Genomic DNA, 16361 nt, shown 5'->3' on the forward strand with positions numbered 1-16361 from the left:
CTAGCAAGCATGAGGCCCTGAGTTCAACTCTCAGTACCACCAAAAACAAAAGAAAAGGAAAATTAGCAGTTTTTCTTTAATGACTCTTGGTTGTTTGAATACATTTTTATGGCATACTGTGTGTGTGTGTGGTTGCTGCTGGGGATTGAACCTAGGACCTGAAGAGTGCTAGGCAAGGAGTCTACCACTGAGCTGTACACCTCCAGCATTTTTCATTTCAGTGTAACAATTTGTGCATAAAACAAAATGGTCTTCTAAATAAATATGCAAGATGTTCTTTTGTTCTGTTTTTAAAAACCACAGTGAAATTCCACTTCACGTGCACTAGGATGGCCACAATTAGAAAGACAGACAATAACTAGTGCTGAAGAGGATGCAGAGAAATTAGAACCCTCATACTTTGCTGGCAGGATTATAAAATGGTGCAGCCACTGTGGAAAGCAGCCTGGCAGTTCCTCAAAAGGTCAAACAGAGTTCTAGGCTGGGAATGTAGCTCACGTGGTAGAGCACTAGTCTAGCATGCCTGAGACCCTGAGTTCAATCCCTAGTACTATAAAAAAATAAAAGACAGTTAAGTGCGTAAACATAGTTACCAGGGGACCAGTAATTCCACTCCTATGTAGCTACCCACAAGAAAGGGAAATATACATTCATAGTAAGACTTGCACTAAATATTAGAGCATCAGTACTCATACTAGGAGAAAGCTGGACCCATCCCAAAAGTTCGTCACTGGTGAACAGCTAACAAAATGCCGCCTGTCCATCTGATGGCCTACCACACAGCAAGAAAAGGAATGAGCTACTGATAATGCTGTGATGTGGATGAGCCACAAAAAGTGACACTAAGTGAAGAAAGCCAATCATGGAAGCCCACCTGTCACAGGGTCCTGTTTATGGGAAGCCCATCTTTTTCCTTTACTGGGGTTTGAACACAGGGCCTCACACTTGCTAGGGAACTGCTCTACCACTTGAGCCACTCCACCAACCTTTATTTGTGATGGGTTTTTTCAAGATAGGATCTCATGAACTACTTGCCCAGGGCTCACTTCAAAGTATGATCCCCCTGATCTGTGCCTCCTGAGAAGCTAGGATTATAGGCATGAGCCACCAGTGTCCAGCTTATGACTTCCATCTTATTTGAAGGCAGATCAGTGTTTGCCTGAGAAGAAAGAGTAAGGAACGACTGAACGGGATGATAGAAATGTTCTGAAATCAAATTAATGTAGTAGTTGCACTACTATATAAATTTATTAAAACCTATTGGATTTTATATATGCATTTAATGGGTGAATTTCATAGTATGCAAATTATATCTCAGTAAATCAGTTTAAGGTAGAAAGGAAGCTATGAAACCAAATAGAGGGAGAATCTACAAATACCTCATAAGTACCCTCCAGTGCTCTTGGGGTTGTGGAAAACAAGGTGGCCTGAGAAACAGTCACAGACGTTAAGACTGAGGAGACATGATGACTGCCTGCATTGCGGTGTCCCCGAGGATCCCAAAGCAAAAAAGGATATCAGCTGCAAAGGAGTGAAATCCAAATCAATTCTGTAGTCCAGTTAACGGTATTTACCAATGTCAATTTCTTAACTGATGAACCACGGTGAGGTGAGATTTGGGGGACCTGGATAAAGGGCATATGGGGACTTTCTGCACTGTCCCAGCAGCTTTTCTGAAAATGTAAAATTTTCCCAAAGTAGAAATTTTGGGTTATTTTGCAAGGAGGGCAGGGTGGGATTTGAGACAGGTTCTAAAACTCCAGATCCTCCTGCCTCAGCCTCCCTCCTAAGTGCTGGGATTATAGGCCTACACCATCACATCCAGTCAAAAATTTACATTTTAGAAAATGTAGTTGTGCTGTATGTATAGTTTATGGTATACTGCTTGCTTAGCATGCCTGAAGACCCTGGGTTTCATCTCCAGGACAACAAACAAATAAATAGGAAGGGAAACAAAGGTGACTTCAGACATACAAAAGCTTGAAACTCAGCAGCAGCAAACCTAAGGTACAAGAATTGCTAAAGGAAGTTGGGCGCCAGTGGCTCACGCTTGCAATCCTAGTTACTCCGGAGGCAGAGATCAGGGGTATTACAGCTGTAAGCCAGCCCCGCAAATAGTTTGCATGACCCTATATCGAAAAACCCATCACAAAAAAAAAAGGACTTGTGGAGTGGCTCAAGGTGTAGCTCCTGAGTTCAATACAGCAAAAATGTGTGTGTGTGTGTGTGTGTGTGTGTGTGTGTCATGTAGAAACCCATTATTTTGCATAATTAATTTAAAAAGAAAATCCAAGTGTGGAGTGTGGGTCAGTGGTAATGCATGTGCTTAGCGTGCTTCAGGCCCTGTTTCAGTCCCCAGCACACACCACACGCAACACACACACACACACACACACACACACACACACACACCAGTCCCAGAGAAAATAAGGGATTATCCCAGGAGGCACAGATCTGGAACTGAAGCCCAAGCTCTTAGTCTATCACTCTTTTGGTGACCCTGGGGAAGGGGGAGGTGCCTCTGGCTCATCAGGGGAACTCATTAAATCAACCTTTCCCTGCCTAATCTGAGGAGGGTGTAAGAACTACCAGTCTCTGGGTTTGATCCCCAGCATCCCAAAAGAAAAATACAAAATAACAAGAACTACCAGTCTGGCAGATGCGGGGGACAGATGCCAAGTGTGTGATTGGGGGAGCTTCTGCTAGTGAACCCCAATGAGGAGGGCATGGTGCCAATGGTTTGGAACTAGAAATGCATGAGAGGCCACCAAATTAATTGATAAAACCGAAGTACAAACCCATGTACAGCAGAAAGCTGCTCAGATTCTCTTGATCATGTTAGGGAGAAGTGTGTATGAGGGACATATGAGGCATGCCATTACAGAAAGCACGGTATTCCAGCCAGAGCTCTACCACGCCGGGCTCTATAAACTTTCTCTGTGTTTTGGATTATTCCCCAAGGGGCCAAGGGGGTTTCATGCGAGTGGGGTTATGGGATCAAAGGACAGGGATGTCGTTCTGGTTCTGCCCTGCTGCAGCCATCGCTGCAGATGGTTGTGTGCACTTGAGGCACAGAGCTCAGGCAGGAACACGCGAAAGCTTTTAAGTGTGTCGCAACAGTGTTTCAGATACTGCCTTTCACTGAGTGATGCATGAAACCGAAGGAACGAGTTTCTGGACAGAACACACTCTGGAAGGAAAAGCAGCCAACTAGGTTCACGCTAGTTGACTTAGGTCTGTCGGATTCTGTTGTTACGGGCTTGTGGACATTCCTTGTTCCTAAAAGGCACAAATGCTAACTTTAGAAAATTTCTAATCATGTTCCCAGATCCATCCTCTTCCCAAGGCCTCAGATATCTGACCTCAAGCCAGGAGCTAGTCCAAGGCGAGACTTACAGGGCGGGGTTGATGTCGGCTCCTCCTCCCAGTTAGTAGCCTGGCGGCCGAGCGCGAGCCCGCGGGGTGGGGTGGGCGGGGCCTGGCCAGGCCCCTCCCACCCGGTGGCTAGCGCGAAGGATGGAGGTGGGGCCTGAGCAGGGCGTGGCCTCCTAGCCGCAAGGCGGATGGCGAGGCGGTGCCAGCGGGCTGTGGCCCCTCCCCGGGCCGCCATTGTTGGGCCTGCCAGGCTGCTCTACGCTAACTCCCTTGTCTTACCTCGCCGGGCAGAGCTGGGCCGCCAGCCCGACACGGAGTCCCCCTGACCGAGGCCCCGGCGAGCCCGGTAGCTGTCACCAGTCTCGAGAGCAACGGCTTGAGCCTGGGGCCTCCCACAGGAGTGGCCGGGAGGGTGCGTGAGAACCACTTCTACGCCCTAGTGCCGGAGGCTTCTGTAAGCCCGATCGTGAGCGGACAGGTTCCGGAGGCCCCTCCTGGCCAGGCAGGACGTCTCCTGGCGTTCCCGAGGAACCTGGCCTGGCCAGGAACAGTCGTAGCACCGATCGCGCCCACCCCCCAGCAGGGGTCCAGCACAGGCTTGCTCTTCTGCTTTGTCCCTTACACACACAGCGCACGGTCCCCAAACAGTGCACCTGCCGGCGGTCCCAACCCAGCGGGAGAAGTGGACATGAGGTTGGCAGGTGGGTGGCTTCCACAGCGAACGGGAGGGAGGCCCAGGTGTTCCGACGTCTGTCAGGAGGGACCGGGGTGGCCACTGGGCTTGGTTTTGAAAATGGAGGACTGTGCACACAAACACTCATTCTGTGACCTTGGGCAAAACCTTTCACCTGTGAGGACTTCTTCCTAAACTGAGAGGCTCCAGGGAGCATGGCGGCTGGGTGGACAGCAGCAGGAGTGGAGCTGGAGAGGCATGGTTACACGGGAACTGACATGGGAGCCAAGGGGGGTTCCACATGAACCGGATGACTTCTCTGGTGTCAGCTGGATATTTACGATGAAGATGCCTTGTTGGGGGAATGACTGGGGTGAGATGGAGAGTACAGCTTGAGAATGGGAGTACAAACCAACCAGCTGAGGTACATCCAAGTGGAACTGGGCAGTGAGGAACTGGCTGCCAGGGTGTGGGCTAAAGATACGTCAGGGCTGGAGCCAGAAAATAAGGTTTCATTGCTACATGGTACCTAATTAAGTCACCTATAAGGAGGGTGTACGTAGAGACAAGAAGGCAGCCTGGGACAGAAGCCTGGGAGGGTCTAACTTTAAGGGAAAGGTAGAGGAACACAATTGACCGAGGAGAAGTAGGGGGGTCCAGTCAGGAAAGTGACAGCCCACTGAGAGGTCAATGCATAGCGGAGCCCATAGGTGACCAGGGACATGACACCATGAAGATCATGGGTGTCCTTTGGCCACAAGCTATTGGCTTGGAGTGGTGGGGGCAAGACCAGATTGGAGCAGGTTGGGGAAAGAGTAGGACATAAGATGATGGAAAGGGTGAGTGTAGTTGACTTTTAAAGAGTTTGATGAGGGGCTGGCAGAGTGGCTCAAGTGGTAGAGTGCCTGCCTAACAAGCCTGAGGTCCTGAGTTCAAACCCCAGTAAGAGTTTGATAGGGAAGAGGAAAGTGAGAGGAGAGAGAATGGGGATGTGGGTTTTTTGAGTGTTTGTTTGCTTTTTGCAGTACTGGAGTTTGAACTCAGGGCCTACACCTTGAACCACTCCACCAGCCCTTTTTTGTGAAGGGTTTTTTTGAGATAGGGCTTTGGGCTTTGTGAACTATTTGCCCAGGGATGGCTTCGAACTGCAGTCCTGATCTCTGCCTCCTGGGTGGCTAGGATTATAGTTGTGACCAACCAGCACCCAGCTCCTCTTTGCTTTCTTAAGCTGGGAGATGTTGACAATACAGAAGAAAGAGTGAAACAGAAAGAAGGATCCTTACTACAAGAAATCTGAGAAGGGAGGGGAACTCAAGACCTGGCTTGCAGCAAGTGGAGGAACTGGTCTTCCAAAGGCATAAGAACCCTCCATTGGACAGGAGAAAGGACGGGCAGATGGGCAGAACACAGCTCTATTGGTTGTCTCGGAAGAAGGAGTTGAGGAGGGTGCTAGGAAGCCCTTCTGGAGCAGTGAATTCTAGAAGTCCCCTCCAAACCTGCTAGGGAGAACCAAATAGAACAGCCTTAGGGCTTGAACTCAGTTTCCTCCTTCCACCTACCAGGGAGTTTGAGTCTCCCTCTTTAGTCCTCCCGTCACTTCTTCCCTAATGGAAGGGGAGAGCTGGTCACGAGGGGCCCTGGGATCATTCTAGAGTTCATTCACTGTTGCCTAAGGTGGGCCTGCCCCATGTCTGTCCTGCCTCCAGGCCCCTTCCGCATCGTGGCCCTAGTCATCACTGTGGGTCTCACCTGGATCTTAGTCACCATCCTCCTGGGTGGGCCTGGTGGTGGCTTTCCTCGAATCCAGCAACTCTTCACCAGTAAGTGTGGGGCCCTCCCTTGCCTGGCTGCAGAGGTACCCAGGGTGGCCTCCAGGGCCTGGGGGCTGATGCCCAGGGTGGGGTGGGGGCGGCTTGAGTTTTCCATCCCCTTCCTAGCATGCTACCTCTGGCTGCCCTCAGCTTATCTCCTGGCACCAAGCGCAGCCTTCTCCCTACCAACCAGGTGCTCTAGCTGGGAAAGCAAGACCCCCTGATTACAATCCTGTGCCCAGTGGAAGTCAATAGGGGTGGGAAGGCTTCCACTGAATGCTGGGAGTGATACCCTGATTGATCCCTGCAGGCTTTCTGCCAGGCTCTGAGATAGGGAGGGACCTCTATACCTTGTGACTGGTCATAGGTCAGAACTCCAATTTACCCTTTTCCTGGAACAGTTTTGATCTGAACATCATGTAGACTTGAGCAGGGAGCATGCCAAGGGCAGTCTGGCTTAGCCCCTAGCCCCTGAGCGTGACTGCTGTGCTGCAAACCCCAGAGGCCTGCATGCTAACAGTAACAACTCTGTACCCACAGGCCCAGAGAGTTCAGTGACTGCAGGTAAGCCCCCTGTCCCTTCCCTGCTCCTCCCCTGTGCCTGCCCCACATAATGCCTCGGTATCACCCCTGCCTACCTCCAGTCCTTCAGGATTTCTGTTCTCTACCCATGCCTCACCAAGCTAGCTATCACAGGCTGCTTGTCTACAAACCTAGCAAATGAACTACCTGCTGTCAGAATGCAGTGATGAGACAGACACAGGATAAACATTCCCATTTCAAAAGAAATTGGGAAGAAAAAGGGAGTCTGTGATCCCAAGCAAGTCCAAAACCCAGCAGGGCAAAATTCCATTAGGTTCAAAGCCTGAAAAGAATTCTGTGGGACCTGATGCTCTGCTTTCTGGGCCCACTAGGGTGACCCCACCCTCTGGAACAGGAGATATTCTCACCCTCTTGGCTTGTGCCCTCTCTTGCCTGTACATCTCTGGATCTGTCCTCAGAACCACCCTTCCTTCCTTTTGTCTCATCTCTGTCCCTTTCAGTATAGGCTGACAGTTTCCTTTTTTTTTGGCATCACTGGGGCTTGAACTCAGGGCCTCACACTTGCTAGGTAGGCACTCTACCACTTGAGCCACTCCGCCAGCCCTGTTTTGTCATGGGTCTTTTTTTTTTTTTAAAGATAGGGTCTCAAGAACTGTTTGCCTGGGCTGGCTTTGAACCATGATCCTCCTGATTTCTGCTTCCCGAGTAGCTAGGATTACAGGTACGAGCCACTGGTACCTGGTGTGACAGTGTTTCTGATGGTATAAACTTCTAACAAAAACTGCAGTTCAGGACTGGGGGAGGTGTGGCTTAAGTGGTAGAGCACCTGTTTTGCAAACACGAAAAAAAAAGAGTTAAAAAAAAGGAAACCTGCAATTCACTATGTGCAATTCATCAGGGTCCAAACTGTAAGACAAGAGAGTCCTGCCTGGATAACCCCATCTGGAGCCAGGCTTCTCCTGAGAGGGTAGATTGGATGTCAGTCACACAGCTCACCTCCAGCAAGTTCTTAGCCAGCACATGCTTGGCGGGCTCTCTAGAGAACATGTTCTCATTTTGCAATGTGATTAGGCTGACATTTCCCAATCTTCATGTTCTGCTTCCTTCACGCTTAGCGGTTCTTTTCTCAGTTTCTCTCTGCTCTCATATTTTACCATAAGCAGCAAGGAGAAACCAGGCATGCCTTTAACACTGCTCGGAAATCTCAGCTAAATACCTAAGTTCAGTATTTATAAGTTCTTCCTTACACAAAACACGAGAACACAAGGCAGCCAAGTTCTTCGGCACTTTATAACAAGAATGGCTTTTCCTCCGTTGTTCAGTAACATGTTTCTCATTGCCTTCTGAGACCGCACCAAAAGCACCTTTAGCTTTCATACTGCTAGCAAGTTTGTGATGATCGTGTGCTCTCTAAACAACAGATGCATTTCCTATTGCTCTTTTCCTTCTGAGCCCTCAACAGAATCGTCTTTACTATCTGTGCTTCTTTTTGTTTGTTTGTTTGGTGGTACTGGGTTTGCTTGCTAGGCAGGTGCTCTTCCACTTGAGCCACACCAAACCCTTTTCACTTTAGTTTATTTTCAGAGAGAATCTCACTTTCAGCTAGGGCCAGCCTCTGACCATGGTCCTCCTATCTCTGTCTCTCGTTTGGCTGGGATTATAGGCATGCACCATCACGTCTGGCCCCATGTGTTTTCTTTTTTTTGAGGCAGGGTCTCACTTTGTAGTCCATGCTGGCCTTGGATTCACGATTGATTCTCTTGCCTTAACACAGGCATGCACTACCATGACCAGCTACTATCCATATTTCTACCAACAGTTTTTTCAAGGCTTTGTCTACCCTGCACCTCAAAATTCTACAGCCTCTACACATTACCCAAGTACAAATTCATTTCTACATTTTTTAGGTATTTGTTATATAAGCACTCCAATATTCCTGATGCCAACATCTATATAAACTTCCTGAGTTTGCCATAACAAAGCACCACAAAGTGGGTGTCTTTTTTTTTTTTTTTTTTTTTTTTTTTTTTGCTTTACTGGGATTTGAATTCAAGGTCTACACCCTACACCTTGAGCCACTCCACCAGCCCTTTCTTGTGATGGGTTTTTTTGGAGATAGGGTCTCGCAAACTATTTGCCTGAGCTGGCTTCCAACCACAATCCTCCTGATCTCTGCCTCCTGAGTAGTTAGGATTACAGGCATGAGCCACCAGTATCCAGCACAAAGTGGGTGTCTTGAACAACAGAAATTTATTTTCTCACAATTCTGGAAGCCAGAAGTCTAAAGTCAAGGTGTCAGCAGGACTGTGCTCCTTCTGGAAGATCTAGGGGAGAATCCTTCCCTGCCCCGCCCAGACTTAGTACTAACCCATGTATACACTGGCTTGCAGCTGCATCACTCTAATCTCTGCCTCCACTGTTACACTGCTGACTCCTTCTGTGTGCCTTTGTCTCTTCGCTCCTTATAAGGGCTCAAGCTACTCCAGTGTGACCTCATCTTAACTAATTTGTCTGCAAAGGCCCTATTTCCAAACAAGGCCACATTCTGAAGTAGTGGGAGTTAGGACTCCAACATATCTTTTGTGGATACACAATTCAACCCGTTACAGAGTCATCCACCTGCCCTTCCACCCTAACTCAGGGTGATCCCCGAAGAAATCAGGAGACTAGCAGAATCCCATTCTCTCTTTACTTGCCTCAATTCCTCTACTTTGGTCTGGCTGTATGCCTCATCCATGTAGTCAGACCCACCCTGACTTTCTCCACCCTTGCTTCAATCCTGGTTCTGTAAGGGCTCCAGGCCAGCCCTCAACCTCCTATCTCTTCTCCCACCAGTAGCAGAAAAGCCTTCTCTCTTGGGTCCCTGTCACCTTGTAAACAAGACAAGAGTGTTGGAGTCTTTGTTCGCATCTTCTGTGTAAGGAACAGGAAATGTTCTTCACTCTTTCCCTCCCCCTACTTTGTCCATACTTTATCCTGTTGTACTCAGTCTTTGCTAAAACTTTAAAAAAAAAAAAGATGTCCATGGAAGTATACCCAGACTAGGCCTGAACCATGTTCCCCCACACACACTGGTTCCCTGCTCTATGGTCACATATTCAACCCTGTGGCTAGTACCAACCTCCTCCCCTCAGATCTCAGGTGACCCCAGGGCCAGGCCCATGGGTCACAACTGCTGTCCCTGCTCAGAACCACGGGCCAGGAAGTACAAGTGTGGCCTGCCCCAACCATGTCCTGAGGAGCACCTGGCATTCCGCATGGTCAGTGGAGCCGCCAACGTCATCGGGCCCAAGATCTGCCTCGAGGACAAGATGTGAGCTCCTTGGGGGACACAGGGCCTGAGAAGTGAGAAGGCTCTAGGGCCAAGGGCTGAGGGCTGTGTGAGGAAGAACAGAGTAGATATTCACAGAAATTTTCTGTCCCCCTACTAGGCTTATGAGCAGCGTCAAGGACAATGTGGGCCGTGGGCTAAACATTGCCCTGGTGAATGGTGAGTACCTCATGCTGCCAGGTCAAAGTTCAGGCCACAAAAGCAGGAGCCATGTTCTGACCTGACCCCTCTCCATACTTCCTCTGCAAACATAGGCAACTTCTGGGTGTTTGCCCTGGCCCTCCCCTCCAGAAACTTCCAAGGAGCCTTGGGAAAGGGTCTGTGCCAGCTGAAGGCTCTACAAAGCAACCCAATTCACAAAAGCATAGTAGCAGTAAAGGGTGCCTTGTGGGAGCCCCTGGAGGGCCTCAAATGCCAGAGGCTCCATGCTTCTGAGTGGGACGCAGCTATCTGGATAAGGGGATGAATAAGAGGGGAGGGTTGAAAAGCTTCCAGAAGGACTGCACCCAGTTGTTACCTGCCCACCCACTGCGTCCTGAGCCTGGTTTGGGGCCAAAGTAGTAGGGTAGGGAAGCCCTGGCAGCTTACCCAGCAGGACTTCCCCCTTCTCTTGATGCAGGGGTCAGCGGTGAGCTCATTGAGGCCCGGGCCTTCGATATGTGGGCTGGAGGTGAGCGGCAGCCACTACTTCCTGCTGGACGTGTTTTCCCAGAAATCCTGTCCTGTGTCCATGCACTCAGGCTTGTCAAACACTTCCCTGGGTTCACAAAAGGCAGGGGAAGGGAGAGACCACCATGTCTGTATAGACACTGTGTTTTGTGACAGGACATCCCTGGCTTCTTTACCAGTTTGTCCATGCCACAATAGTGGTCCTCAATGGGGCGTGTCCCTGGCCCAATCCCTACTTTGTTTTTTCCTCATTTGGAGAACAGTGGTTGCTGGGGAAGGGGTACTCAGTGGGGCCTGAAGCTCCAAGTTCCATGGGCCCTACCCCCTCAGATGTCAACGATCTTTTGAAGTTCATTCGGCCATTGCACGAAGGTACCCTGGTGTTTGTGGCATCCTATGACGACCCAGCCACCAAGTAAGTGACTGCCAAAGCCAGCCTCAGCCTTGTACCTAAACAGTGACAGCTTACAGCTCACATTTCTTCCTTGTGTGGCAGGATGAATGAAGAGACTAGGAAGCTTTTCAGTGAACTGGGCAGCAGGAATGCCAAGGAGCTAGCCTTCCGGGACAGCTGGGTGTTTGTGGGGGCCAAGGGTGTGCTGAACAAGAGCCCCTTTGAGCAGGTACAGCAGAGAACCCGGCACCTCCGCCTCGCAGCCCTGGCAGCCTAGCTGCCCTTTCTGTAAGCCTGCCCTTGAATTCTGCCCAGCAGGGCCCTGAGCTGATAAGTGGTAGCCCTGGCCCCCTTACTGTCTGCGGAGGGAGGGACAGTAACTTTGACCTTTCCTATTCTGTATGTATTTTATTCTAAAGGGTCTTTAAGTGGTAAAGTTTGCACATTGGCAAGATTCACAACTAAGAAGTCTTCTTCCCAAACATCTTAAATAATGCTCAGTCCTGTCCCAGTCCTCTCAAAATCCAGGGTGCCTGACCCTCATGGTGCTCTTCTCCCACCTTCCTTGGCTGCCAGACCCTGTTTAGGGCTGGGGGAGAAAGGAGAGCTCCTGGCCTCGTCCTCACCTTTGGGAGGCTCCCAGCAAAAGCCATGGTGACCCCAAGCCCTGTTCTCCACAACACACAAATCTCCAGGAGGTTTTGGCTGATGAAAAACCAGCTGAAGTGTCCCACCCCTGCCTTGCTCTTACTGCAGCTCCCTTGCAGCTCCCTGCAGCTGGGGACACACATTCTCAGTCCCCTCTGCGGTGCCTACACTCCATAAAAGTCCAGTCCACCTATGAGGGGATGGGCCAGTGCTGTCACTGCCATTTTTCCCTGGGGCAGAGGAAGGGGGTGAGAGTCTGGAGAGCACTCAAGTGTTGGCACAGCATAAGAGGCAGAAGGCCCGGGCCCCGGCCTGCTTCTGTCACCTATCCCTGGGGGCCAGACTGTGACTTCCTGCCCCACTCCCCTGCCCTGCAGCATGTGAAGAACAGTAAGCACACCAACAAGTACGAGGGCTGGCCGGAGGCGCTGGAGATGGAAGGCTGTATCCCCCGAAGGAGCATAGCCGGCTAGCACAGCTGAGCTCCAGGACCAGGCTGAGGGAGGCGGCATGGCGCCAGTGCAGGGTGGAGGCCTTGCCCTATGCCCAGGAAGGAGGCTCCTCAGCCCCAACACATCCGGGCTCCAAGGCAGTGACCAGATGGCCTCAAGGTGATGGGGGCCACGGGGCTGGCCCATTGCACTTTGTCACGGGAGCCCATCTCCTTGTTTTCCTAAAACTGGCCCTCCAGTCAGCCCCCAACCCCCATTCTCCTCCACTCCTCATGTCTCCTTCTTCCAATCCCTGAGAGCCCACGGTGGCAAGAGTGCTGGGTGCTTGCCCCCATCATCGTAGCAACCATCTGGCAGGCTGGGGCCTCTTCCAGAACATCTCCCTTCTAGAGGCGTTCATTGTACTGCAGGGCAAACCTGTTTCCAATGTGATTCCTGTCAGTGAGCCAAATCTGATGGCCACTTCTGCAAGCCTGACTGCCTCCTGCCTCACTCTCAGCAGGAGCTGACCTTGGGTGGCAAGGTAGTCGGCACCTGATCAAAGTTCCTAAGGAATCATGTGGCAGCATGCAACAGCCTGCAGTTGTCAGAGGGCCCACCTTCTAGATGGCCTCTTAATAAATTGATGGCCCCCAATGGAATAAAATGCATCCAGATGTTGTCCTTAGTGAGTCAGGGGTGCTGTTGTCCTATGTGTGTGGAGGGGACAAGTCTCAGAGGCTCAGCCAACCTATTCCCTGCAGTGGCCCTGCAGACAGCCTTTGTCTTCAGGGCCACTGCCATCAACAGGCTCTGCTGTGGCTCAGATGTGACTCAGGTTGGTAAGCAGAGTAGCTCCCCAGCTGGCATCATCCATAGCCTTGACTGGGAGAGATGGCTCCACCCTCCAGGAGAGACATAAGAACTAAAACCATCCCAGGTGCTGGACTATCAAATATAGGGAGGCAGAAGCAGTGTCTGAGTTCAGAAAAAGAAAAGGCAGTTTGGACTTCCTAAGTGGGAGGAGTCAAGGGCATCATGGTAATTTGAGGTGGCCATGTCAGGGGTGATGAGCTTAGGAGTGGCATTAAATGCCGCCAGTCCCAGAGAAAGGGCTGAGTGCAAACGAAACCTCAAAAAATGAAAGTATTTCAGTGGCAGGTAGATGTTGAGTCAGAGGCATGGGGTGCCCAGGTGGAGAGGCCACCATGGTGGAAACGGGTGTACCCAGAGAAACAAGGATTCAGCTTGCTTATTTTGTATATATGAAATGATAGCAGACAACACCCAGCCTTGAGTCTGTGCTAAACTCTTTACAGTGGATTCCATCCCCAGCACCACAAAAAAAAGTCCTAGGGCTGGGAGTGTGGCTCAGTAATGGAGCACTTGCCTGTTACATCTGTCTACTCCTTTTTTCAGGAGACTTCCTTTTTTTGGAGCCATTTTAGGTTCACAGAAAAATGAGCAAAAATTATAGAGTGCCTAACCCCGCCCATCAACTTCCAGTTTGCTATAGTCAATGAACCTACATTAGTTTACATTAGGGTTCACTCTTGGTATTGTACATTCTTGGGTTTTGACAAAATTGTGTAATGACATCTATTCACAATTATAGTATCAAAGACATTCATTTCTTAAATCTTTTACTATGGAAATTTTCAAAAATTTCCAAGAGTAGAGAGAATAATAGAACTCCAGCGCACCCTTCACCTGCTTCCATGATGATTGACACGTGACCAGTATTGTCTCTTCTGCACCCTACCATGTTTCCTATATGTTAAGGCAAATCTCAACTTTGTTATACCCTTACGTGGTTCACACAACACTAGCAAGTCCAGCCATTATCCCTGCTGTACAGAAAAAGGCCCTGTTGAGCTTAGGAGGGTTACTCAATGGAACCACTGGTTCCTAGCTTGCCCCCAGATGAAACTGATCCTCACACTGTGAGGCTGGGAAAGGCATAGAACTGTGCCTGCCAAACAATTGCTAAGATTGCCCGGTATTCCTCCAATTTGTCCATTTGCTTAACAAATATTCACCAAGTACCTGTGTTAGGCCAGCCACCATGCTGAATGTACACTAGGAACGTGGAAGAGAGCCACAGTGATGACTTCTCTTTCCTCAGGGGACTACAGTCTGCTGCTAAGGGGCTCCAGTATGATGGAGATGGAAACAACATGGCCCAGACAGGCTAGGAAATTGATGGTGCAGAGCACAGCATGTCTGGCTTTCCTGCCTGTCTTTCACCAGGGTGTGCACAACCCCCATCACCACCACCTACTCTTTAGCAGTTAGCATATCTTCGCAAGTGCCAGAATCCAAACTGAAACAGCGGATGTAATGTATTGTTCCTTTAATGGGCCCCAAACCCCCAAGTGATTCTAGTTCCAATAATGTCATTTGGATATAGGCTCTCTCCATCCCTTGGCACTGCTTTTCTTTTTTCCTTCAGTTTCCAATATGCTGTCTTCCCTGGGTAGTGGGGGAAAATAGTAGGGTCCCCATTTAGCAACCCAAGCAGAAAAGAGTTCCCACCTTCCCGATAGTTTCAGTACAACTCCCTGAAGACCAACTCTCCTTGGTCCAGATTGGATTATGGGCTTATCTTGGCACCAAGCTGAATGGCTCTGACTGGCTACATCTGGGCACGTGCTCACCTCAGGGGCCAGTGTTAGGGTCATCGACACACATTCAAACCATGTGTACCAAGAGTGGAGAAGGGAATGGTTCTTCCAGAGAAAACTGATGTGCTATGACATGACGCTAGGCAGGCAAGGTCTACAATTGCAACCACGCTTCTCTAGAAGTGCATGTACCCCATACATGCACTTGTATATGACTTCTATGCCTGCTTATTTAGCACATATTTCTGGAGGCCCCTGCCTGGAGAGCAAGAGCCAGGCTTGCTCTCAGGGTCAACACTGTGGTCCTATTACACATTACAGTGGCAGGTCTCCCATCTGACTTCCTTTTTGGAACCAGATGTCCTTGCCTAATCTGTACAGCCCTTCTTTTTTCTCTCCTGGGGTAAATTATTGGTCCCATGAGCCCACTAAACATTCTTTCCTTCCTCCTTTTCCTGCAAACAAAGCCACCGTATTCTTCATGTCAGATATCCCACCATCCTCCTCTGGATTTTCAGGGAAGGCTGAAGTGATTGACAATAATGGAAAGCAAGCTGGGTGCTGGTGGCTCACACCTGTAATCCTAGCTACTCAGGAGGCAGAGATCAGGAGGACTGCAGTTCGAAGCCACCCCAGGACAAGCTTCAAACTGCATGATCCTATCTCAAAAAAAAAAAAAAATCACAAAAAAAGGGCTGGTGGAGTGCCTCCAGGTGTAGGCCCTGAGTTCAAGCCCCAGTAATGTAAATAAATAAAATAAAATCATAATGGAAAACTTTTGCTCCCCTTGACTCCTGACATACAACAGGAATTGTTGGCTCTCAAGTGGCCAGGTGCAGGTGCTATTCAGGTTCATTGAACAGCATAAGGTAGGCCCAAGAGCATAGGCAACTGGAATATGAAAATTCAAGTTTCCTAGCCAGGTGCTGGTGGCTCACAATTATAATCCTAGCTATGCAGGAAGCAGAGATCAAGAGGGTTGCGGTTCAAAGCCAACCTGGGCAAATACCCAACACAGAAAAGGGCTGGTGAAGTGGCTCAAGTGGTACAGTGCCTGCCTAACAAGTGTGAGACCCTGAGTCTAGACTCCAGTGCTGCCAAAACCAAAAATACTCTGGTTTCCTCCAAAGACACACCTTTCAGGTTGTCCTTCCGTGGCTCTTTCAGCTGATTTTTTTTCTCCCTGTGGCCAATTTCACCCCATCCTCAGACAGCCCCTATCCCCACTGCCCTTTTCCAGGCGGCAGTCTTCAGCCCCAGCATGTGACAAACCCAACCCTCTCACATGTCTTTGCTCCAAGGACTGCCTGCTTCCATCAGTACCCCTCAACCCCATTTGAGAGGGACAGTACCAACGTTCTGGGACACGAAGTACTTGCACACAAGTGGTATACTTACTGGTCCTGTTGAGCCCAAAGAATAGCCTAGAGCTATGATGGTTACAAATGTTTTCCATCACTCATACCTGAAATCCCCTTGAGCATGTACCCCCCAACATGTACATTTGCTTATATGTCATATACTTGTACTAATTTGAACGTTATAAAACATAATTTTTAAATAAATGCTTTAAATTTCAATGTAAATAAATTTATTAAAATTATGATTATTTGAAAAAGAGACACTACGGGGGTTTTTTTGCCTTTTCTTTTTTGGTGCTGGGGATGGAACCCAGAGCCTGGTATATGCTAGGTAAACGCTCTACCACTGAGCTACATCCCAGCCCAATGTTTTGGTTTTTTTTTCACATTCCCAACCATGACTTTGGGGAGCACTGGCCTCCATCACAGCCATGATGAGTTCATTTGGGGTGGGGTTGGGGGCTGTTACTAGGGTTGTGAACTGAAGGCCTTGATGCTCTA

At 49.5% G+C, this 16361-nt stretch overlaps 1 protein-coding gene across 2 annotated transcripts; it reads left to right on the forward strand.

Annotated features, from left to right (window-relative positions):
• The first annotated feature begins 3568 nt into the window (after window positions 1-3568).
• Fam3a (FAM3 metabolism regulating signaling molecule A) lies at window positions 3569-12559 on the forward strand. 2 transcript variants are annotated; one of them, XM_020172195.2, is made up of 9 exons: window positions 3569-4076; window positions 5755-5868; window positions 6400-6423; window positions 9592-9715; window positions 9834-9892; window positions 10353-10403; window positions 10733-10817; window positions 10899-11025; window positions 11822-12559. In XM_020172195.2, exons 1-9 carry the CDS (start codon window positions 4064-4066, stop codon window positions 11915-11917), a joined length of 693 nt encoding a protein of 230 aa, XP_020027784.1. In that variant the 5' UTR covers window positions 3569-4063; the 3' UTR covers window positions 11918-12559. The 2 variants fall into 2 exon arrangements, with proteins under 2 accessions (XP_020027784.1, XP_073919933.1); XM_074063832.1 differs by lacking the exon at window positions 3569-4076 and having other exon boundaries at window positions 5763-5868; window positions 9537-9715.
• Window positions 12560-16361: the final 3802 nt, after the last annotated feature.

This window comes from Castor canadensis, chromosome X (assembly GCF_047511655.1).
Source record: "Castor canadensis chromosome X, mCasCan1.hap1v2, whole genome shotgun sequence".
Lineage (NCBI taxonomy): Eukaryota > Metazoa > Chordata > Mammalia > Rodentia > Castoridae > Castor > Castor canadensis.

What these genes read in the sequence shown, in the direction of transcription:
- Fam3a (XM_020172195.2), top strand. An exon ending in AGAGAGTTCAGTGACTGCAG is followed by an intron (nt 6,424 to 9,591) that starts GTAAGCCCCCTG and finishes GTCCCTGCTCAG; the next exon opens with AACCACGGGCCAGGAAGTAC. An exon ending in ATCTGCCTCGAGGACAAGAT is followed by an intron (nt 9,716 to 9,833) that starts GTGAGCTCCTTG and finishes TCCCCCTACTAG; the next exon opens with GCTTATGAGCAGCGTCAAGG.